Source organism: Lynx canadensis, chromosome A1, assembly GCF_007474595.2.
Source record: "Lynx canadensis isolate LIC74 chromosome A1, mLynCan4.pri.v2, whole genome shotgun sequence".
NCBI classification, from domain to species: domain Eukaryota; kingdom Metazoa; phylum Chordata; class Mammalia; order Carnivora; family Felidae; genus Lynx; species Lynx canadensis.
Genome location: NC_044303.2, coordinates 158,878,298 through 158,901,686, shown reverse-complemented (window position 1 = coordinate 158,901,686; position 23,389 = coordinate 158,878,298). Strand labels below are relative to the sequence as shown.

At 38.7% G+C, this 23,389-nt stretch overlaps 1 protein-coding gene and 1 non-coding gene across 23 annotated transcripts in view; both read right to left on the bottom strand.

Annotated features, from left to right (window-relative positions):
* The window catches only part of CAST (calpastatin), a 107,157-nt gene that overhangs the window by 34,051 nt on the left and 49,717 nt on the right, over positions 1-23,389 (bottom strand). For 7 of the 22 annotated variants that reach the window (XM_030325349.1, XM_030325384.2, XM_030325316.1 and 4 more), the window contains 9 exons: positions 15,175-15,234; positions 10,827-10,892; positions 10,171-10,212; positions 8,487-8,543; positions 7,913-8,026; positions 6,806-6,886; positions 3,195-3,263; positions 1,704-1,802; positions 2-82 (listed from right to left, as the gene is read on the bottom strand). In XM_030325349.1, coding sequence (XP_030181209.1) covers positions 2-82; positions 1,704-1,802; positions 3,195-3,263; positions 6,806-6,886; positions 7,913-8,026; positions 8,487-8,543; positions 10,171-10,212; positions 10,827-10,892; positions 15,175-15,234 — 669 coding nt within the window. The remainder of the gene's footprint in view (position 1; positions 83-1,703; positions 1,803-3,194; positions 3,264-6,805; positions 6,887-7,912; positions 8,027-8,486; positions 8,544-10,170; positions 10,213-10,826; positions 10,893-15,174; positions 15,235-23,389) is intronic. The other 15 variants (XM_030325393.1, XM_030325426.1, XM_032593778.1 and 12 more) reach the window with 5 other exon arrangements.
* LOC115526458 lies at positions 661-765 on the bottom strand. Its single transcript, XR_003972606.1, has one exon. It is a non-coding gene; the product is annotated as a U6 spliceosomal RNA (small nuclear RNA).

Here is a 23,389-nt window from a genome sequence, read left to right as displayed (position 1 = left end):
CTGCCAAAAGTTCCCTGTATTTTGGAGGAATGGTGACTTCTCTTTTACCTAATTCCTCTATGTAGATGGAAGTCATTGGATCCTGGAATAAAGATCACACAGAGGGATATTATATAATTAATTAGCTGACAATGTTATATGCTATTATGCAACCAAAGTACTGTACTGTTGCCATTAGTAATTTATGGAGCTACTGAAATGAAATGCACTTAAAAAGCCAATACTTTATACAACTCTGAAATTGTAAGTTTATACAATACTTGACCTTATTTAATTAGCTTAATTCATATGTAATACTAGAAAATATTCAACCTACTATATTTTTTATTCTTATACTAAAGCACATTTTAAAACATTTTTCATGGTCTCTTTCCAATACATATAAAAGTACAGTTAATAATAAATTTCTCTATAAGCTAACACCCAAGTCTTCCAGACCTAATTTCTAAGAAAAAAAGATCAGCTAGAGTCACATCTCCTGTTTAACCCTCTACTATCCCATTCCTTTTCCTTGTTAGCCAGCAATAGCCACCATCCTGAACTTTATTGTATCTACCCACTTAAAATCGAGCAAATTTTAAAACAATTATTCCATATGTAGGTATCCACAAACAACATGCAGCATTACTTTGCATATTTTTTCTTTTTTTTTTTTATTGAAAAGGTACAGAACGCGTTACGAATTGGTGTGTCATCCCTGCAGGGGCCACACTGATCTTCTCTGTATCCTTCCAATGTTAGCATATGTGCTGCCAAACTGAGCACTACTTTTACATATTTTCAAATGTTGTATTAATGGTATCATATTCTAGGTATCAAACTGTATTATTCTTATTCAAAATTATGTTTTTATAATGTATCCCTGTTGGTACATGAATAACTCATTTTAACCACAATAAAGTGTTCCCTTATATTAGCTTGTCTGCTGTTGACCAAAATCATGTCCAAATGATTTTGTAACTCCTGGTGCACATGGGTAAGGCTTCCTCCAGGGAATCTCTCTACAGGTGGAATTGATAGTTGAAGGACAAGTACATCTTCAACATCCACAAGCTCCATGTCAATTGTCAGACTTTTACACTTTTGCCACTCTGAGGAGTGTGTTCTCTCCATATTTTAGTATCATTTCTATAAATACTAGAAAGACTTTCATTTTTATTTATTTATTAGCCAAACAAGTTTTCTCCTATTTTTCTATTGGGCTGTCTTTTAAAAATTCTTCATAAATCCTAGAAACAGATCCTTTGTCATGTCTGCTTCAAGTATTTTCTTCCAGTCTTTTGCATGTCTTTCTATTTATCTTTTTAATATCAAGGAACATATAATTTTCTTGCTTTTTCTGGGTAAGGAATAGGGATGAGCTGAGGGTGGTAAATTTCTAGAAATCATAATAAGTTCAAGCCTAGTGGACTTAAATCTCAAGGACAGAAAAATGTTTGTGACCCAACAGGCTGTATTCCAGCACCAGTCACAACACAGACAATCAATAAATGTTTGCTGAATCACTGTAATAGGATAGCTACCATAGGACAAACCATTTCCATTTATAACACTAATGTTTAGTTGCCATTATTGATAGCGACACCATCCTGCTTCTCTCCAAGCAACAGAACACTAGGTATTCTTTTGTGCCTCATGACCATGACCTTATTTCCTTTCCTACCCATTAAGTATAAATCTTTACAGATACCAAGATCACATACTGAAACTTCAGGTCCAGTATATGTTGTGGTATCTTCTTCAGTTTCTTCAGGTCCTCCTAAAGTGTCTACTAAGTCATCCAAAGCGGCATCCAGGTCTGACTAGAAAAGAAAGAGAGCAGGTATTTAAATGCTATTTGTAATACATATTTCACTTCTGATTTTTTAACTACAAAAAAAAACAAATATTGTGCAGAAAAACACCAAACATCAAAAGTTCTTCAAACATTAAAATAGTTAAAATCTAGTCTCTAATAGACTTTATTATGTAAGGCCCCAGAGTACACATTTCAGGTTACAAAAACAGAAAGCCATGTTCAGATAAGAATCACAACAACTTCAGTAAGTCTAATGGCAGTAACTACAGAACAAACGAATGGCTCATTAAAGTTCCCATTCCAATGTCCTCAGTTAAAAAAACAAAAACAAAGAATAACGATCATATAATTGTATGCAACAGGAGAAATTCTTTGTATTCATTCCTTATCAATAGTTTCCCAGAGTTACATATTTACAAAGAACTCCAACAAAATGTCTATATAGTACCTCTCCCAAATAGAATCTATTTCAAATATGGATTACCTGTGTTCCTTCATTCATTTGTGGTTTTTTGTTTACTTACTTGCCTAAAGAAGTCTACAAAACAAATTACTTGAAAGGGATGTTAAGCTTATAAGACATGACAATCTATTCTGTCAATATGGACTTTAGTATAATGAAGGAGGGCCTCCATCCTATCTCTGAGGTTTAAAAAGACTCATGGTGAAGAATATGCTGAATTTAAAAGGGAAAACAAGAATTTGGGAAAAGACCCTTTATTTACTTAACTCAAGTTAAAAATGATTATTTAACTTTTTTTTTTTTTCAACAACCGTATTCCCACTACAATTTTAGGAATTCACCTGATCATGTAATACAACTTGGGACCTGTTAGCTTTAGACCAATTCATTTGGGAATTTCAGAATGAAGAAGTGTCTTAAATTCTTTAGTCATACCTCTGGTTAAAGAAGGTATATTTGCAAGAGAGAAACTGTAATGTAAACCCCACCAGATGTAACTAGAGTTTTCAGAACAGAAGGTTAGAATATAAAATGTTACAGAGGTGCCTGGATGGCTCAGCTGGTTAAGCGTCTGACTCCTGGTTTTGGGTCTAGTCGTGGTCTTGTGGTTTCGTGAGTTCCAGCCCTGTGTCGGGCTCTGAGCTGACAGTACAGTCTGCCTGGGATTCTCTCTCTCTCAGTCTATCATACCCCTCCCCTGCTCATGCTGTCTCTATCTCCCAAAACAAATAAATAAACTTAAAAAAAATATTTTGAATGTTACAAACATACCTGAAAAAATTTCACAATTTTAGCTTATAGCAATAATTCATGAGAAGGGTCTTTAAGTTATCCTACCTCATATAGTTTGCCCTTAAAAAATCAGATCCGAATAAATTTAGAGGCTATGAATAAATAAATATCTCATGTAGAAATGCACTGCTATCTTCGTACCTTTCCAGATGGTTTACCCGGTTTGGATTCAACTGGTACAGCAGACGTTAATGATTTCTTTTCTTTTTTCTGGTGGATTTTAGAAAGAAATAAAAACTTTTTCACATATTTTTCTTCAATAATCTAAAAAATTCAAATTACTAAGTAATTCAACAAATTCAATGATATTACATATTTAAAAATGAGTCTACTATTAACAGCATAGATCATATATTGAACATCTGCCTCTGTGCCAGACAACATGTTGTATATGTCATATCCTTTTCCAGAACAGCATAATTTATTTCATTTAGTGATGTGGAGAGCAAGACTCAGAGATGTGACGTAATTTTTCCTAGGTCACACAGTAAAGGAAAAACCAAGAATTGAATCCATAACTACCATCTCTTTCTTCTTTGCTCTTGGTTGCCTCTCCAAGGGCCAACAGTCAGCCCACAGCACCCAAGAATTTTTTCTCTAAGTGGCCACTTCTCACTGTTGCTCTTTCAACCTTTGCCTGCACACATTAAGACCTCTCACCCCCTGACTTAGCATTTCACCATCCACTCCTTTCTTAATCTCCCTAAAATGTTTCAGTTGCTCTTTCAAACACTGCTGATAAGTCTCCAATCTGCAATCTCCATGCTTGACCCACACATAATCGTTTCTGAAGTGTGATCTCAGTAAGCACCCCTAACCCAACACATCTCTCACAGCAGCCATGACTGAGCACCACCCTAGGGATCCTCTGGCATTTGTGCCATCATTCTCTGCCACTCCTGCTGCGATGCCCCCAGCCCTACACATTCCACGTTTCTGCCTCGCACTGGTGGCCCGAAGCAAAACCATTCTCTAGAGCCAGGGCCAAACACTTGCAGGGACTGAGAGGAAGCAGACAGGTGAAGATGCCAGGTTTAAGACAACAGAAAAGCATCCCATATGGAGGTCTCTGAAATGTGGGTGGCAGAGCATGGGGGGTGGAGAGCACACCAGCTCCTATGCACTGCCCACATGAGTCTTCAGGCAGGCCACCTCTTCTGTAGCTTAGTAACGTCATGTGTGACACGGGGACAGTAACTGCACCTCCCTCAGGGGGTTATGAGAATTAGATAAATTCATCTATCAAAGTGTGTTTGGTCTATCAAAGTGTGTTTGGTACATACTAAACACTATGTAGGTACTCGTTGGATGATTAAGTGCTAAATAAGTGACCACCGCTATTGTTAAAAACACCGCGGGGGTCACCAGGGTGAGAGCGTGTATCTGGGCAACCAAATCCACTCTGAGGATTAAACCACAACCTTATGCAGGTATGCATTCATATTTGTTATCCCCTCCTTCCTTCCTCCTCCTCTCTGCCCCCTCTCTTCATTCTCCTGTCCTTCAGAACAACATTCCAATTGCCTTGCTACACATCTCTCTCCAACATTTCAATTCAGCCTATTGAAAATCAGGCCACTTTTGACCTCAACCAGTTCTCCTTCTGAACTGTCCACCCATCAGTCATAACCAAGGACCAGGTCACAATTTAGGGAGGCACTCTCTCTCATCAGAGCCGGCCCTGCACTTGCAGGAACCAGACAGTGCCCCCCTGGACTCATTTTAGGGTTACCAACCTAGCTCGTTCAGATCTGAAGCCCAAAGGTTATCTCAGAGTTCATGATACCTTTGCCCACTGCAGCCGATTCTTTTCTAAAACCTGAAGATTTCACTTCTGCAGTGCCTCTGGCATTTCTCCCCACTATCTCATTCTATCCCAGCTCTAATTTAGGCTCACTTAGGACTGTGGTCACTCAATCCCGCAACTCGGTGCACTGCCACCACTCTGTGTGTTCTCTAACCTCCAGTGTGTATCCTCTACTGGTTAAATAGCTACCACTCATCTCAGCACTATCCACAGCAGTGCCTGGACCTGTCTTTCTGGTCTTACAGTCCCACTGCTCATGCCCCGTGTGCCCCACCCTCAATGGAATTCACTTTGTACCCAGAACACATCTCACACTTTTCCACTCTGATGCATCTGCAAGCCTGCAATCCTAGCTACCTACCCTTCATGCCAAACTCAAACTGGATCTACTCAAAGTGTGTGTAATCCTGCAAACAGACAGAAGCCCTCCATTCCCCACCAAAGAGCTTCTAGTGGGAGCTTGTCTTAATCTGCCTTGGAATGCAGTCCCAGGGATTCTGTCTTCTTCCCGCCCCTGGATGCGCTAGCCTGCTGCTAGGGTGTCCTGCAGTCACACCACAGTGCTTTAAACATGCTAAGTACCCCAGCCCCAATTGAAGATCTGATCACCCTCACTTCAGGGAGATGGATCAGGGACAAACAAAGTGAAATGCTTTGCCACAAGTTCAAGCACACCAGACTTCCACATATGCCTCTCATGTTACTGGTTAGCTTTCACTTTTTCCCTGGCTACTTTATATCTAGCATAAAATTTCAAATTGATGACATTTTTAAATCTTTTGGAACAAATCTAATCTTCTGTCTTAAATCTAACCATTTTTCAAACATTTTCATCTAAGTAGCCCTCATCAACAACAGAGAGTAACATTTATCCTTAGAGTGGGGAGGGGGTGGGAGTCTCAAGAAAATATACAAGAAAACACATTTTTTTTAAATATGACTATTTTCATTTAAAGGTTTATGTAAATTTTGCCATCACTCCATAGAATATCTGCATTAGTTTGCATACAAACTAATGTGTCTCTTCCTTTTCAAAATCTGAGAAAAACTGGTGTTTCAAGATGTGCCATACTTTTATCCTATAACCTTCCTTACCATCTAGCCTGAAGGGGGATACTTTTCCTATTTTGAAAATCAGGAAAACAGATAAATCAATACTACTTTTTAAAAAATTCATTTCTATCTTCTTACTTTTGCTGCAATTAGTTAATTGGGGCTTCCAGAGAAGTAAGGAGCATTTCTAGAGAGACATGGCCTGTAAACTGATTAGTAACTCTGCCTTGCTATGGGTAGAAACAGTAGACTACTTCTCATCTTACATTTCCAGGCTAGTATTTGAAATAGCTCTTCAAATGATCTAAAGAAGACTTGCCCATCATTAGTCAGAGGAGCATATATACTCTCTCCTGAGAGGGCTGGGATGTCTCCTTTGAAAACTTCCCCTATCAACTCATGTATATGTTATGACTGCTTGTTATTTACTCATATCAAGATAGATGCTCTCCAGGTTGAAAGCTGAGAGAAATGCTTATTCACATATGGCAATTTTATTTGCTTAATTTCAAAGCTATAAATATTGTTGAAAGCAGGGTCTGAGTCAACTCACATTTTAATTTTCTTGGTACTCATACCAGGCCTTACACATGGCAGGTGCTCAGTAAATATTTACTGAATACATGAATTCTCAAATCAGTTTTGTTATCTTGCTCACTCTGTATCTTTTAGATGCATCCTCTTCTTCACTAAATTTCACATAAAGAACAGTGCTCGGTTTTACCAAATACAGGTTATTTGAGCATGGTAGCACCAGATCCCTAAATGCTTACTGAGAACCAAACGAAAACCCAGGTTGTAATGGGTCTTCACCGAGCACGCATTTTTCATAAGAGAGACCCGACAGGCAGTGAGGCCCACATACACTTCATGTCTGCTTAGGTGTGCTTACCTTGTTATCTGGTTTGGCAGATGCTGCAGCTGTATCAGCAACACCTTCTCTGCCAGCAGAAACTGCATCCTGTGATTTAGTCTAAAGGGGATAAAAAGATTAACAGAACTAAGTATCTTTGAATGACTGTTTTCAAGATCAAGCATTTCAAGTATCACTACTGAGCCAGTTATAACTATCATGGACACAGTGCTGAGGAAAAGGTTACTAGCTTCTACTACACATAGTACAACAGTGGGGACCACATAAGGCTGGACTCAAGAGCTACAGAGTGCACGCAGGTGCACAAATTTTGAAGGGGGCCAGGTAGGGACTGTGATAAATTGTTATAAAGTTGTAGCCAATTGTTGCCACATAATCTGATGTTTCAAGAGAAGCTAGAAATTTGAATTTTATGTGAAACATTATGACTTGAATTGTTGGCAACGCATTAAAAAAATTTTAGTAATACTGCAAGCCAAACAAAATAGAATTGAACAAAACACATAATGGCTGCCTTTAAGTGATGAGCCACATTTGTATAACCACCTTCTATCAAGTCCCTTGTCAAGCAGGTCTACTAGATGTCTTCTAAGAGCTCTCAATGGAAAAGTTCTTCTCATAAGTGTTTATTCTTCAAAGAGTTGACCTCCATTAGCTGTGCATGGAATCTATTTCTGATTTTTTGGCTCTATAAATTCATCTCTTCTACAACCAAATTCTAAACACCTCTTTCAGAGTTCCATGTAAAGAGCAGATCATGCAGAGCATCTGTGCTCCTAACTCTGAGAAGAGGGGCCCTGGTAGCAACCAGTACCCCAAGCTTCCCGTCCATGAGACACCAGAGTCTGCTGCCTTGTAGTCATGACTGGGCACTGCTGGGCAGTGGAAGAAGGCTGGACTTAACTTCCCCTCAACCAATCTGATGTATTTCTTGAGCTTTCCAGAGGCCCAAGTTTCCACAAGGTTATTTGCAAAACCAGTAAAATGATAGCACCAAATCCTTACAATACAAGGTATGTTCAGCATAGCTCCACAGATTCAACTACACATGTCCATATAGATAGAGGACGTGCATCTTATTCTCTAGTTGATGGTAGTGTTGTCCTATCAATCTGAGAGGTATACCTTTGGTTTTGTTGATTTCTCAGATGTCGACTGCTCACTTGATCTGGAAACTGCTTTTTCATTATGAACATGCTTGCTTTCTGTATCTGATGCATGCTTAGGTAGGCTTTTTGGCTGAAACACACACACCACACTGTTAACAACACAACAAATATTGATGCTTTCCTCTATGAAGTGCGAGCGTTCATAGGACATTAATAAATTGCAAATCCTGCTACTGCCACATGGTGGTGCCATTTTAGCCAGAAAAACAAATAAATGAGAGTCCAGAATTTTATCCCTCACACACAAAAAAGGCTTCACCTACCTATTGATAACAAGTCTTTTTTTTTTAATTTTTTTTAACGTTTATTTATTTTTGAGACAGAGAGACACTGAGCATGAATGGGGGAGGGTCAGAGAGAGGGAGACACAGAATCTGAAACAGGCTCCAGGCTCTGAGCTGTCAGCACAGAGTCCGACGCGGGGCTTGAACTCACGGACCGAGAGATCATGACCTGAGCCGAAGTCGGCCGCTTGACCGACTAAGCCACCCAGGCACCCCTGATAACAAGTCTTAATGATGGTCACTTACCTCTTTGTGTTCCTTTGGCTTTATTTCTTGGGTTTTTTTCTCAGGAACCACAGATGGCTGTTAATTTCAAAAGATAAAATCTCAGTTACATTGGAGTCCTTTCTTTTATTACTTCCAAACAGGCTTAAGAACAGAACTCCAAATTAGACCCTTCTGCCTCACTTGGGAAAGGCTCACTTAGAGGAATACACATGTTCTGCTTGTCAATAGTTATTCTACCAACAGCATGATAATGACAATCATAAGAGTAATAAAAAATTAGCATTTCACTTAGAATGATTTTTCAAATAGGTATGTATCTCTAACTTATTGGCTGTTTTTCACAATTCATACAGATCATTTAGTAAACGCAAGTCCATTCACAGAGATGTCACATGATCACTGCGACCTCTGAGTTTGTTGATTGGGAATCCTACTCTAGATTCTTTCTTTTAAAAATCTCCCTTTGGGGGCGCCTGGGTGGCTCAGTCGGTTAAGCATCTGACTTCGGCTCAGGTCATGATCTCGCGGTCCATGAGTTCAAACCCCGCATCGGGCTCTGTGCTGACAGCTCAGAGCCTGGAGCCTGCTACAGATACTGTGTCTCCCTCTCTCTCTGACCCTCCCCCGTTCATGCTCTGTCTTTCTCTGTCTCAAAAATAAATATTTAAAAAATTTTTTAAAAAATAAAATAAAATAAAATAAAATAAAATAATAAAATAAAATAAAATAAAAATTTCCCTTTGTAGGGAATGAACATGGTATTTCTGCAATTTAATGATTTACATAGTCTTTTCTGTGTTACAAGTCGAGAAGGAGATATCACCAGAAACCCAATTCTCTTGAGATTGTGTAAACAACCAAATGGAACAGCAGATGATTTCCACCTTGCAGCTCAATTTCTCCCTCTATAGTGGACTATAAGATTATCATTCTGAGCGGTAAACCCAAAGGAGCTACATACAATCAGATAAGTTCACCTTCCACCCAGATGACCTCCCCTTGCCTGCATTTAAAGGACATCTCTGTGCTTTCCCACAGGAAGCCTTGCAGTCTTATCTGAGTATTTGCTTAAGCATGCTTGAAAGAAGTAATGTGCACCATCATATGTAGGATAAACATTTGCCTGCAGACACCCTGGGGTCCATCTCCACATGGATACAGATTGGCTTTCAGTCTAGACAGCCATGAGTCAGGGAAGCCACTCCCAAGGGAAAGTCAGAGTTGTCTCCTGAGAAACTGGAACTCATTCCACAAACTGAGATAAAACTGTTAAGATAAACCTAGGATCCTCTTAGCAAAGACTCTCATCTGTAAGTCATCTAGGTGCTGGGTTCAAAAGACATTTACTCTTGATGTCCCATTTTTAAAGTAACTGGATACTCATTACCCTTTGTCCTTTCTCCTTGGTTCCTACTGCTTTTTTTAACAATGACTTCAACTATAACAAAAATCTAGACCTGAACAAAATGCCTTCTGAAATATATTGTTTTCATTTACAAAATAAATTCATTTTAATGTATGGACTTAATGTTATAATTATTCACTTATGCTCTATAAAATGTTTAAAAGGGTAATCCAAAATTAATTAAATTAGCTGACAAAAAAATCCTTTTACCATTCAGTAGCACCAATGGAGTAAATTGTTTATTCATTATTACTGCTAAGAATCCAAACAACTCACTAGTTGACTTAAATTACTTACCTTAGTTGATTGTGACTTGTTTTCAGGTTCTGTTTTTGCAGCCTAAACTCAGAAAAATAAAGAAAAGAGGGAAGGAATTACAGAAGAAAGGGGAAAAAAAGACATAGTTTATAAAGTTTAACATAGATTTTCTTCAACTAAGAAAGCTTTCCAAAGGAGATGATTTTGATCTAAATATAAGCTTTCTGAGTTAAGTTTATTATACTTTTCTTGGAATTTTAACTGTTTAGATAAACACGTTAAGTACACTAACACTCTGCTCTTACTTTTAGATAGCAATTTACATCTTACTTTTGTTATGTATACCAAAGATATGTAAAAATTTATTGCTACAAACATTGTAGCTAATATATAAGCAAAACAAAAAAAAAAGTCTTCATCCTTCAAAGCCAATGATATGACTGATCTTTGTGTGAAATACCACAGGTTTTGGCTGTCAGTGTGAAACAATGGGATGGTGACAGAGCCAAGGAGAACAGAAAGCAGTGACATTTAGTTTTAGTGACAGAATATGAGCGATGGGTCACCAAGCCTAACACAAAGTCCGTGATGAGTGAGTTACTGAAGATCTCGAACTGTAATTATTAGTGCATGCTGAGCAGGTGAGGCGACCATTAGCAAACAGAAATGTCCCCTAGTACAATGAACCACATCACCTGTTTTTTGGGTCTTTTCTTGCTGGGGGAATGCTGTCCTTCCATCTGTTTGCTGATTGGAATAGCCTAATACAAGAGCACAGCCCCAAGTGTGATTTTATTTAATCTGACAGTCAAATAAGTATCATGTATCATTGGGCTAAATGTTTATATCGAGACTCGTTCTACTCCTCTACTGCATCTACTCCATGCGTATGTATGTAACTCCAAGAAGTGGTAGGCACTAAAATTCTAAAGCCTCAAGCAAATATTGCAATTTGGATTTACTTTTTTTTCCATGATAAAAATCTATAAAATTGCCATTAGAAAAACTAACTTCTGACCCCTTTCCTTCAATTTCTCTGTGTACAGGCTGATTGGGCCATTTTCTTCCACCTATATTTCTAATGCTTGGTTATGACCAAATCAATAGCCATAAGTACTGTCAATTTTTTTTCTGAAATTTTATAACAATCCTGTAAACAGTACATAGATTTTTTATGCACAATATAATCTAAAGTTCTAAGAATGCTTCAGAAGGTCTCATTGTGACTTAAGCCCTTTACTGGAGTGTTTTACTCGGTTTTACCCAACCAAAGGTCATTTGTGTCGAAAAATACAATCCCTTAAGTACATACATGCATTCTTGGTATAGGCAAGATGTGAAAACTGGAATAAAACTGGATTAAACATTTTTGAACTTTTCAAAATAAAAGATGAAAAATTAGGCCTAAAATTCCTGTCATTTCTTTCCTTTTTATCTATTTGGTGGTGTTAACATAAACTCCTATTTTTTATTCTATTTGAAAAAGCCAACACCAAATACCCTCTTGATGTATCATGCCTTGTGCTTCAGCCATGAAAATACAAACATTCCTCCTCTAATGAACGGACCCTCATTATACCAACATACATATTGTTTGAGAAGGAAACCAAGTTCATAACCACACAAATCTTTTTAAAGGAATTTTAATTTGGGATCCTTTCAATTAGGATCTTTGTTAATTAGTTTCTGTATTTGCTACTATGCTTTTTGAATTTATGCAAATGAAATTTATTAATGATTATTAAGGAAAACAAGCAGCTGGTATTGTAGTGGTTTAGATCTATGAACAGCTTCTACTTTGTAATTTGTCAATCAAGATGTTGCAAGGAAGAACTCTACAAAACAATTAAGAATTTATGCTCACACATGTAAGTAGTTTATAATGGAATATTTTTATTAGTAGTTGCTAATACATTTCCCAAATTTATTTTTGGTGAAGGTGGTGGTGCTTAACATAATAGTGATAACAATAATAACTAATGCTTATTGATTACCTCTTAGTATCAAGGACTGCTCCAAACTTTACATATGCCAACTCAGTCCTCATAATAATTCTATGAGGGAGGTATCATCATCATCCTATCATCATCATCTCCACTTCAGGGATGAGAAATTTAGGTACAAAGAAGTTAAATAACTTCCCAAGGATACCCATGGTAGAGCTGGGGTTTTGTGTTCTCAATCACCACACTGTACAACATTGTCTCTCCAGTGTTAGACAGCTCCTACTGGGCATCTGCTGTAGGACAGGCACTAATACCCTTAATGTTTGTTTTCTTACATAGGCTTGTGAAACATGTACTATTATCCAAACTGTACAGATAAGGAAACAAAAGCAAAGATGTGTTTCTGAATACCATGGCTGATATGAAATGAGATTCCACACCAGGCCATCTGGTTCCATTGTTCATGCTACATAGTCTTTCAGGGATTTTATCCTGATTAGAAATCTGACCTTCCATCTTAACTACAGCAGTATGACCACTGATTCTAATGCACCAGGGGCAAGAGAGAAAGAACTTAGATCTAGACATATCCTTCCTCTTCAGAGGTATATGGACTTTTATTTGAAAGGTATGGAACACAGGATTCAGTATAGGTATTATCTTGAATTAACATCTTTTTTCTACAAGCTCAAAATATTTGAAAAAACACACTCAAGTTCACATTCACAAAAATCTTCAAGAGAAGGCTAGTATAAATGTTATGACACAAACATCACAAAAACATTGTAACTGAAATCCACCAAGAAAGGGAGTTGATGCCAAAAGTGGTCCTGAGTCAGCCATTGGTGATATTTCATCACCAAGACACTTATTTTGGTCTCTCCCACTTTTTCCCTACTTTCCCCTCTCTCTCCTCCCCTCCTCTAGTTCTGTAGGACTTCCAGGAATTCTCGTGATTAATCCTTAGCAAATGGTTGAAGGGTTTGTGGACACTTGAAATAAGCACTGGTCCTCGAAACGAAAGTCAGGGGCAATGGATTAGAGTCAGGCAATGGGTCAAATGAGAACCAAAATAATAAAAAAGAAATCCTAGGTTTGTGGCTCTCCTTTCTTTAATTTTTCATGGACTCTGAACTCAATGATAATTTGTTATTGGTTGATGCTTCTCCGATAGTCTAAGTTTTTTTTAATATTCTAAGATTAAGCTTGGTCTTCGTAAATAGTGACAACTAATAGATGAATAGATCAGGTAATGTATATTTTGAAAACAATTTAAAAATTCATGTAAAATACTAAATAAAAACAATTTTAGATTAAAATTTTTTAAGTTAAAAGAAATGCTAGATGACATTTATAAGAGATTTGAATAGAATACTTCAAGATACTTACAATGTCCTTCAAAAATAGCTGAACATGAGGAGCACCTGGGAGGCTTAGTTGGTTAAGCATGAAACTTCAACTCAGGTCATGATCTCATGGTTCATGAGTTTGAGCCCCACATAAGACTCTACAATGACAGCTCGAATCCTGCAGCCTACTTAGATTCTCCGTCTTCCTCTCTGCCCCTCCCCTGCTTGCATGCTATCTCTCAACAATATTTGAATTAAATATTTAAACATTTTAAATACTTAAAATCTAAATATTTAAAATAAATATTTAAAACAAACAAATAAACAGCTCAACAAGACACTATAGGATCTCCCAACAGCACTAAATTACAGTGCCAGTACTAAGTTTTGATATAGGATCCTACTGGGATAGCAAAGTAACATGGAAGACAGAAAGCAAAAAACATGTCAGTGATTTTAAACAAGAGCAACTTAATAATAATGGAGCTGGGTTAGCTTTTAAGGGCACTAAAGAATACTGGCTCATAAAAATTAGTTAAGAGCTTCTTGAAAATGTGCCCGCTTTAATTCTCCACCCCAATTGTCCAAGAAACACAGCTTGAGATACGGTAACTAAGGGAGAGGGTTAAGGCAGCTTTAGCCAACTCTTCAGAACTAGGCTTACTCTATGTGATAACTCCACCGTACAGCATTCTTTTTCTACTGAAATTCCAAGAAATGATTATTAGAATAAATCCCAAATAGAGTTCAAATGTTTATCAATAAGATGTTGTCCCATAGGACTAAAATTTCACAAACTTAAGAAAGTATCTAAAGTAACCAGTATTATGTCACTTGTTTCATGTTCACTTAGTATAAATTTTCTCATTTGTATACTAAGTTTTATTTATTTTTTTATTTTTTTAATGTTTGTTTATTTATTTTTTTTTTTTTTTAATTTTTTTTTCAACGTTTTTATTTATTTTTGGGACAGAGAGAGACGGAGCATGAATTGGGGAGGGGCAGAGAGAGAGGGAGACACAGAATCGGAAACAGGCTCCAGGCTCTGAGCCATCAGCCCAGAGCCTGACGCGGGGCTCGAACTCACGGACCGCGAGATCGTGACCTGGCTGAAGTCGGACGCTTAACCGACTGCACCACCCAGGCACCCCAATGTTTGTTTATTTTTGAGAGAGAGACAGAGTATGAGTGGGGGAGGAAGAGAGAGAAATGGAGACACAGAATCCAAAGCAGGCTCCAGGTTCTGAGCTCTCAGCACAGAGCCCAACGTAGGGCTTGAGCTCCCTAACCATGATCATGACCTGAGCTGAAGTTGGATGCTTAACCAACTGAGCCACCCAGGCGCCCCTGTACATTGAGTTTTAAATGGCTAGAATATTATAAAATAAGAATATTATTATTTTAATAAGAAGCATTCATATTCTTCACTATATCCAGAAAAATGTACTTAGATCATTTTATAATTTAAAAACTCCATCAAGCCTAGAACAACAACAAAAAATCTCTGGATTACCTCTCTTGTCTAGATATTCTAAAACAACGTAGAAGTGCACAGATGATACTTGAGGTAAATATTAAAAGGAAAGGTGGGTTTCCAAAGATCTCTATAAATTAGGAAGAAAATGTTTACTTCCATAACTTAAGCTTGTTAGGACATATAACACATTTGTCAGTCTACATTTGTTTTGCTTTATAAAATAATCACTTAAAGGCGTTCACCCAAGTACACCCTTAAAGACTATTCATACCTTGGTGTCTGTGGGATTCATACCGGAAGACTTGCTGGTGGAAGCAGAAGAAGCTGACACCTAGAAAGTAAAGAAAGAGAAAGTCTGATTCTGGTTAACCTGCAAACACTTTGTCTTTCAATTCCTCTTAACCATACTTGTTCTTAATCTACCTTGGTTTTACCTCTTCTAGAGTACAACTCCCACAAAAGTCCAGTAGGTGGTCTTGCTCAGTGGGCAAAGCCTTTACAACCAGATCAAATGGGTGCAAATTTGGGGTGTACTACTTACTAAATAATCTTGGGCAATTTTCTGATTTTTAGTTTCCTCTTTCTCAATTTTTCTTTAGTAGATAACTATCTTATAAGTTTATTACTACCTGGTGCATAAGTGCTCAGTAAATATTTTAATTATTGTCTGCCTTATTTTTAGGAAGAACACAGACTTTAAAACTTGACAGAATTATGTTCAAATGTGAGCTCCGCCAATTACTAGCAGTCTTAGTTTCCTAGGTATATAAAATGATGTCAATGTTGGCTCTTTTGCAGGGTTTTAGGTATTTGAGATAATTAAATGTCTGGCATATTGTAGGTGCTTATTAAATTACTAATGCATTAGTCCCAAGATATTATAAAAGACAGAAAGAGCAGGATGTAGCACTAGAAAAGACTCAGGAAGATCAGAATTGTCCTTTCAGTGTCACATAAGCAAGAGAAGGTGGGAATGGTATTGCAAAGGTGATACTGCTGTATTATTTGTCTCATCCAGGCTCCTCCCTGCAGGGCAAGAGGTGATGATGATAATTGAAGTTTAAGATACCCCATTCCTAGGGATGCAAGGGGATGGTGGAATTAGTCCTTGCAATCTAATCACCCAAGTAGCGGGGAGTGCATATGGATACTTGCATGGTACTGACTACTATGATAGTACTTAACTTGCATTACCCCGGTGAATATTAAATAAACCCTAGTTTATTTGGGAATTCCAACCTAGGCTCATTTAAACCTCCATAACATTTGAGTCTGTTAGGTTTTAAAGCTTAGGGATTCCATCTGGCACTTCTTAAGTAACTTACTTCTTAAGTAACAGGCTGTCAGTAAACAGCTGCTGCCCTGCCAAGAATACCCAGAGCCTGTCTCTGATGTCTGGCTCTGAGCCATTTCTGAGGCTAAGTCCCAGGGCAGGAGGAGCCCATGCTTGTTGGTTTCTTCACTCTCGCCACCCCCACACACTACCATTCAAGGTGACTGTATGAACCTACTATAACCCATGGACCGTGAACAAAATCACCTTCCCCACAGACCTCACTTACTGTAGAGTATGTTGGTGCTAATAATAAATTACCACAATTTTCAGATAAAAGCCCAAAGTTTTAGTATACTGATTTTTCAAACAAACCATATGAACTTTATTCCTGAGCACTATTAGGCACCAATAAGGCACTCCCTCACCCCAAAATATACCACACTTGGTCACTGTAGCAGGAGTGGAGTAGTGTCTCTCACATTCTCTTTGGGATAAAGAGCTAGAAAATGTACCAAGGTAGATTTTCCCATCAAATTAAAGGACAAATACATAAATATTCATTTTTCCTTGAGATTTTTTTAATCTGTGAGAATTAATGTATCCATTTGCCACACCCCATTCCTTCAATGATTTCCCTCAATCATATAAAATAAAAGACCAAACACTCTACATGAAAGTGCTTTTTAAGCTGCAAATCCTTAGGTAAACATTATTTCTAAACCTCTATGTTTATTAAAACGTTCCTGAAATCACACAGCCTTGGAATATCCAATCTGCCTTACTCCTTTATTAAGCAATAGCTGGATGTGATCCTCAAATCCTATAAAGAAGACTTTCAAACCCCCCACCCCACCCCAGAACAGTAAAATCTACATGGATAGCTATAAATAGGCATGGAGCAGGTTATCACAGGAATTTAGCTGAAGGCCTTGGCCACACCTGTTCTCAGCACAGATCCCTCCATGAAAGTTCTATCCCATCACAAAGGCACTAAACATTTTGAAAGTGAAATAGGACAGCTACTTCATGGGATCAGAAAATAAGGAAAATAATCCCACCCCACTGTGAATCCATTCAACTCCAGTGAACTGTGGTTTGTTTTATTTTCTTCTATTTGTGAAAACAATGAACTTTTAATATTTGTTATCTCTGGTGAGGGATTGAATACAGTTTCATTTTAATTCTGTACCATTTAAATTTCTGATCATGTATGTGAGTAACTGATTGTTATTGAAGAGTTTATCCATAAAGCTCTGACTTGAAGAACTTTAAAGATAAACCTTAATATGTGGTTTTAAACAGGTGAAGAAAAAGATATCTCACAGAGGGTAAGTGCCTTGTCAAATCTACCCCAGTTCACTGGCCCCATGGTATTTACCCAGAGTAAGTTTGTGCCAGGTACTCTGTCAGGAGACAGGAACACGGTGGTGCAATTGCTAGACATGTTCCTGTCATTGCGGAACTTTCAGCCTCATCAGACAGGACATTAATAGAATAATCACTGCAATAATTACTTGTGATAAGTGCTATAAAGGAAAATCACAGGTTCCCATAAAAACACAGACTTGGCAACCAGAATTAGTTCAGAAGATGGTCAGGACAGGTGATGCTAAGGAAGTGACATCGTCATTAAAATATAAGGGGCATCACCCAGGCAAAGGTGGGGATTGTTGGGGGGGTGGTGGCTAGAGGGGCCCTTTGAGCTGTGTGTGCCAGGGTTGGGACCTAGGCCACCTGACTTCTAAGCCAGTGACTTTCTGCTGCAGGACTACCACAGCACAGTCCTGTTAACATCTAGGGACAGCCAATTTTAAAGCACAACCATCAGGGGCATAGTCAGTTAAGTGTTCAATTCTTGGTTTCAGCTCAGGTCATGATCTCACAGTTCGTGGGTTCCAGCCCCACACTAGGCTCAGTGCAGAGCCTGCTTGGGATTCTCTCTCTCTCTCCCCCTCCCTCTCTCTTTCAAAATAAATAAATAAGCTTAAAAAAAAGCACAATCATCAGCACTCATACATACCAAAATATCACTGTGGGATCAGTGCTGTCAGTCAGAGTAAAGTATAGCGACTACAGTACTCTCCATCCCAAATGACCGACACAAATCTCTTTACATCCAGAGTATTAGTGGTCATTTATAAACTTAAAGAATAAATCAGAGTAACAAAGAGCAGAGAAAAACTATCTTTTTATAATCATTCTCCATCTACCCATTCAACAATTGCCATTTGAAAAGGAATGAGCTAGGGGCTGAATACATACAATGAGGAAGACACCATCTCAGCCTTCAAAGTCTAGAGTCCAGAAAGACAGACAGCAGGTTTTTGTTACAACTGAAGTGCTCTAACGGAGGCAGGAAAAGAACCCTATGTGGTAAAACAAATGTTTGAGTTCTACATCACCTTCAGACCCGCCTCAAATAATCTTGCTGTATCATCAAGTTGCATTAAGACAAACCAACGCTGGTTAAGAGTAAATGCAACCTGGAAAAAAAAATTAATTCTGTACTTAATCAATATGGCAGGTGTTTTCTAGCATTATTCAACAAAATCTCTTCAAATCGGTTACTTGCTACAGTAATAAATTTGGAAGTTTACTGCAGTAAACAATTACAGATAGGAAGGGAAGATGGTATGCTTTTAAGACCCTTGGAAAATAGAAACTTTCCTTTTTCACATATATTTTGCAAAGGTCTCCCAGAGTCCAGATTTTTAGCTCTCTTACCCACTTTGGACAGATTAATCTTCCTACATGGCATTCTCACCTCTAAGTTTCCATCCGAAGTAAATCAGTGGTGACTCCTGTTGCCCACTACCTCACACTGAAATCCATTCTCTTGCCTTCAAAGACCACCATGCTCCAATCCCTCCCCATCTCCCAAAGCAGAAAAGCAGCTTCAGGCAGCCAGCCTATCCCTTCCTTCCTCAGTGCACACCTCACTCAATGCTCCCTTTATGTTTTATTCACACAAATGCTACTGGTTGGCATGCTTCTCTTCCTAAAATATCCAAACCCTACATGCCCTTCCTTTCAGGTACATCTCACTAGCAATCAGCCCCAGCATTATAACCTCCAGCATTACAACCACCATGAGCAGTCCTGATGGGCATCTTCCTTGTCTACTTCCAGAACTTTATATAATCAGGTAACCACATAACTGCCTCAGGAATGGTCTCCTCCACTAGATGGGGTCTCTTTGTAAGAGCTGTCTGTTGGGTGCACGCACCTGCTGACCCCACTCTTAATCATGGCAGGTTTCTGGCCATACCTTTTCCTGGATTCTGCAGGGTTTCTGGTAAGTACCAACCTCAACCATCGTGTGGCGCCTGAGTGACTGCCAAGCATTGTGAGCTCACCCAGACCCTGCTGAATGGCTGGTAATGGGCAAGTTAAGGGCTCCCTTAGGAGGGTGAGGTCCTAGAGGATTTGCTCATCCGTTCTGCTGCCATTAAATCTGGCTGATGAAAAATATTACTTCCTCAGCTCCTTAGTTCTCTATTACAAAACAGAGTCCCCTCCCTTGCTTGGGGGTGCCTGAAGACTTATAGTTCTTGGCAGGTGCTGCTAGCTGGCCTCCCCAGTTCCCCTCAGGTCATCTGGCCTCACCTTACTCTCTCCCCAGCCCCAGCTGGCAGACAGCAGGCCAGCATATGAGTCAACAGGTGCTCCTGAACTTGACCCATCTTCCTGTCCCCACCCCTCCCTGGCAAGAATCCCCCTTCCCACATCTACCTGCCTCTGCTGTGGAGTTACTAGAACACATGCCATACATATGCACATGCCTCTTCTACCTGCTGACACACCTGCAGATCCAGTCTGAATCCCTGACCATCCTCTCCTTCATGGCTGCTCTGCCAGAGCAATTCCACAGTCTCTCATCCCCACTATAATGTTTCCTTCTGGAAGCCTCTTCCACTTGCTCCACTCTTCTCTTTGTTTTCATCTTCAGTCACAAGCCCTCTGCCTTCTCTCTTACATTGTTGCTCCCTTGGAATGCTGATTTCTCCCTTGACTTTACCATTTATTATGTGAACAATTCTCTATACCTTTTCAGCAACCCCACTTTATCACCCAACTATCTTATTTTACCTTAAAATGAGGACACTGAGACAGATGAAGTCTCAGCTCCCTGTTCCAGCACTTACTAATCTACATTAACCTCCTGTAATCCCCATTCCCACAGCCTTAGAAATGGTAGTAATACCACCTGCCTGTGGAGTTGCTGTAAGTGCCAAATGATGTAATACAGGGAACTCATTTGGCCCTGAATCACCTGGGTTCAGGACCAGTGCTGGTTCCAGTCCTTGTCATTTCTATTTCCACCCACACTCCCAGTCTAATCATGTACCTCCCACACCTGGATTACATCATGGCCCTTCTAATAGCTCCATACCTTGTTCTCCCACCCTCTGTTCTACCCCATTCTCTAGCTTCCAATTCTTTGTCTATGGCTCACTAGTTTACCTGGAAGAAAAAAAAAAAGTGTACCATGTTCTCATTGTGATGAAATCATAAACTCTCAATGGTTTGCCACTGTGTCCTAGATAAAGTCTAATGTCTTCTGCCTAAACTTTAGACTCTCCATTCGGCCTAACCTACTTATTCCACTATTTCTCTCACCATGACTCCATCCACACCTCCCCTCCATCAAGAATGGTGTCTTTCCTGTCTCACAGGCACCTCAGCAGGCAGCATAATTCAGTGACTAAGAGTGTAAGAGGGGGCTCTGGGCTCAAGAATGTCCGGTGGAATTTCAGCTGGCATTGAATTCATGTGCAACCTCAAACAAGTTACTGTGCCTCAGTGTCCTCATCTGTGAAATGGCAACAGTACCAATATTCACTCCATTCAGGTTAGTAATAAGTGAGTTAATGTACATGAACTAGTTATAACATTGCTTTGGCCAAGTGGTAAGCAATGGGCAAATGTTAGTTAGTATCATCACCATCATCACCATCATGCTCCTTTCCTCCTCCGGGAAGAGCAAGATGAGATTCCCAGATGCCTAGGAAGACTTTTCCCTGCTCAGGCCCCTATCCTTGAAGATTTAGCTCAAGGTACAACACCTGAATCAGCTTTAGCTCATACTATCTCCTCAACCCCTATATCCGTTTGTACTTCTCACTTGGACACTCAATAACATGCTGTGTTAGAGGGTTACTGAGCTCGTTTCTAAGTGTATGTCACGTCTTATCAATGAAGCTATAAATTGATCATTTCTGCTCCCCGCAGTGTCTACCATACTGCTAAGTATATGGTATCAGACAAGATATAAAAAATAACTGTTGATTCCAATCTTTGTTTCCATCTTCTAATTAGCCATTAAAGTTTCATTCTAACACACACAGTTTTAATACCTCTTGTTTTTAAGCTTGAATCAAGAACATAATAAATTAGAAAAATTAAGTTTCAGTCCGTTGGCTTCTCAGTGGCCATGACTCCACAAACAAGCACATTAAACCTGCTAAGCATCTAGCTTCCCACAACTGGAACACCATGCACCCTATAGAGTAATTGTGAGGGTCAAGTTAGATACCAAATATTAGGGCAATTTGGGTAAAACACAAAACAAATATTAAGCATTTTCTAAATTAAATAAGTAACCGATTTTTAACTTTTAATACTAGTTCTGTTAGATGCACAAGAGAAAACCAAATCATTTGTTACCGAACCACAATAAGATTATTTAATAACACATTTCAAATAATGAAAGAAAGAAAATCATGGATTTCTTATAAACAAGTTCTTTCCTCACAAAACTTATAAGACAGACCTGAACTTGAACTCCAAAAGGTCAGGGGCCATGCCTGTCTCAGTTGCTGCACATCCCCAGAGCCTGGCAACAATAGTTGCCTAACAAGTATTTGTTAAATTATGAATTTGTGCATGAACAGACACAAGAGTATTATCTGATGGCTCAAATGCAATATTACATAAGTTTTTACTCAATCATCAGAAATTTTATTCAAAGCACAAGTCAGAAAACTGGTTAGAGGAAACAAAATTTAAATATCTAGTCATTTCTAGCACCAATGTCTTCAACCAGGAGTTGTAAGACTTTAAAAAGCACATAAACACACAAAACCCTGAGCCGCTTCCTGTAAAACACCTGGAACAAACAAAAGGCAGCTGAAGAGGAGCTTTCTAAGGAAAGCACTGATATTCTTCAGAAGTCTCATTTATGGACCCAGGTTTACATTTTTCTTTCTGTAATGACACATTATTCACTTCAGGAAATGAATATTCAGAGGTTTAAATTAGTCTATTGTTTGCCATGCTGTCACATCATGACACACATTCTTGCAAAGTCTTTAATTATTTAGCATAATAATGGTGCTTTTAAGGAGGACTTCAAAACAGTCACCTAACAATAGTGTTTAATCAGGACACAAAACATGAATCCAATGAAACACAAACAATGGATTATCTATGAATGAAGTAGAGATTTCTCTTTGGGCAAGAACATGCAGATCTCCTTATGACACTAACTTATACCCCAGCGTTTATGCAATACAAGATAAGATCCATTGTGATAGGATCTTAAGTACAACATGATGTAACAAGAGATCAGAAGAGGGAGACTATTTCTGAGATGTGCGTTTGGAAGACGGTTAGGAAAGGCTTCACAGAAGAGATTGAAACTATTATTTATTGTAGTGTGATCAACCAGCCAGGTGGGGACCACAGAATCTTCCATGTGTTAGGAAATGTGCCAGGAACTGTGACAGGTGCTTGTGTATCTGATTTCAGTATATTTTCATAAAATCCTAGGAAGTAACCATTATTATTCCCATTTTATAAATGAGAAAACTAAGGCTCAGAGAAGTTAGGTAACTTACCTAAGATTACACAGTTAAGTGGCAGGGCTTGGATTTGAGCACAAATATAATAATAATGCCAATCAACTTTGCAATAATAAGTGGACTCTTTCTTCAAAAATTAAAATACTGTATTTGAATTTTCAACAACAACAACAAAATGGAGATGGGGGCTGAGCCAGCACAGTCATTCCAAGTGAGCAAAACAGCTTGAGCAAGACTCAGAGGTGGGAAGAGCTATTCAGTCCAGAGTCTAATAGGCTAGATGAAGTAGAGTACTGAGAAATGAGGCAATGTGAACACTATCTGGGGAAAATGAAATGATTCCATCTCAACTGAGTACACAGCACATTCACGAAATATATTAAAATGGACACACAGATTTAAGATAA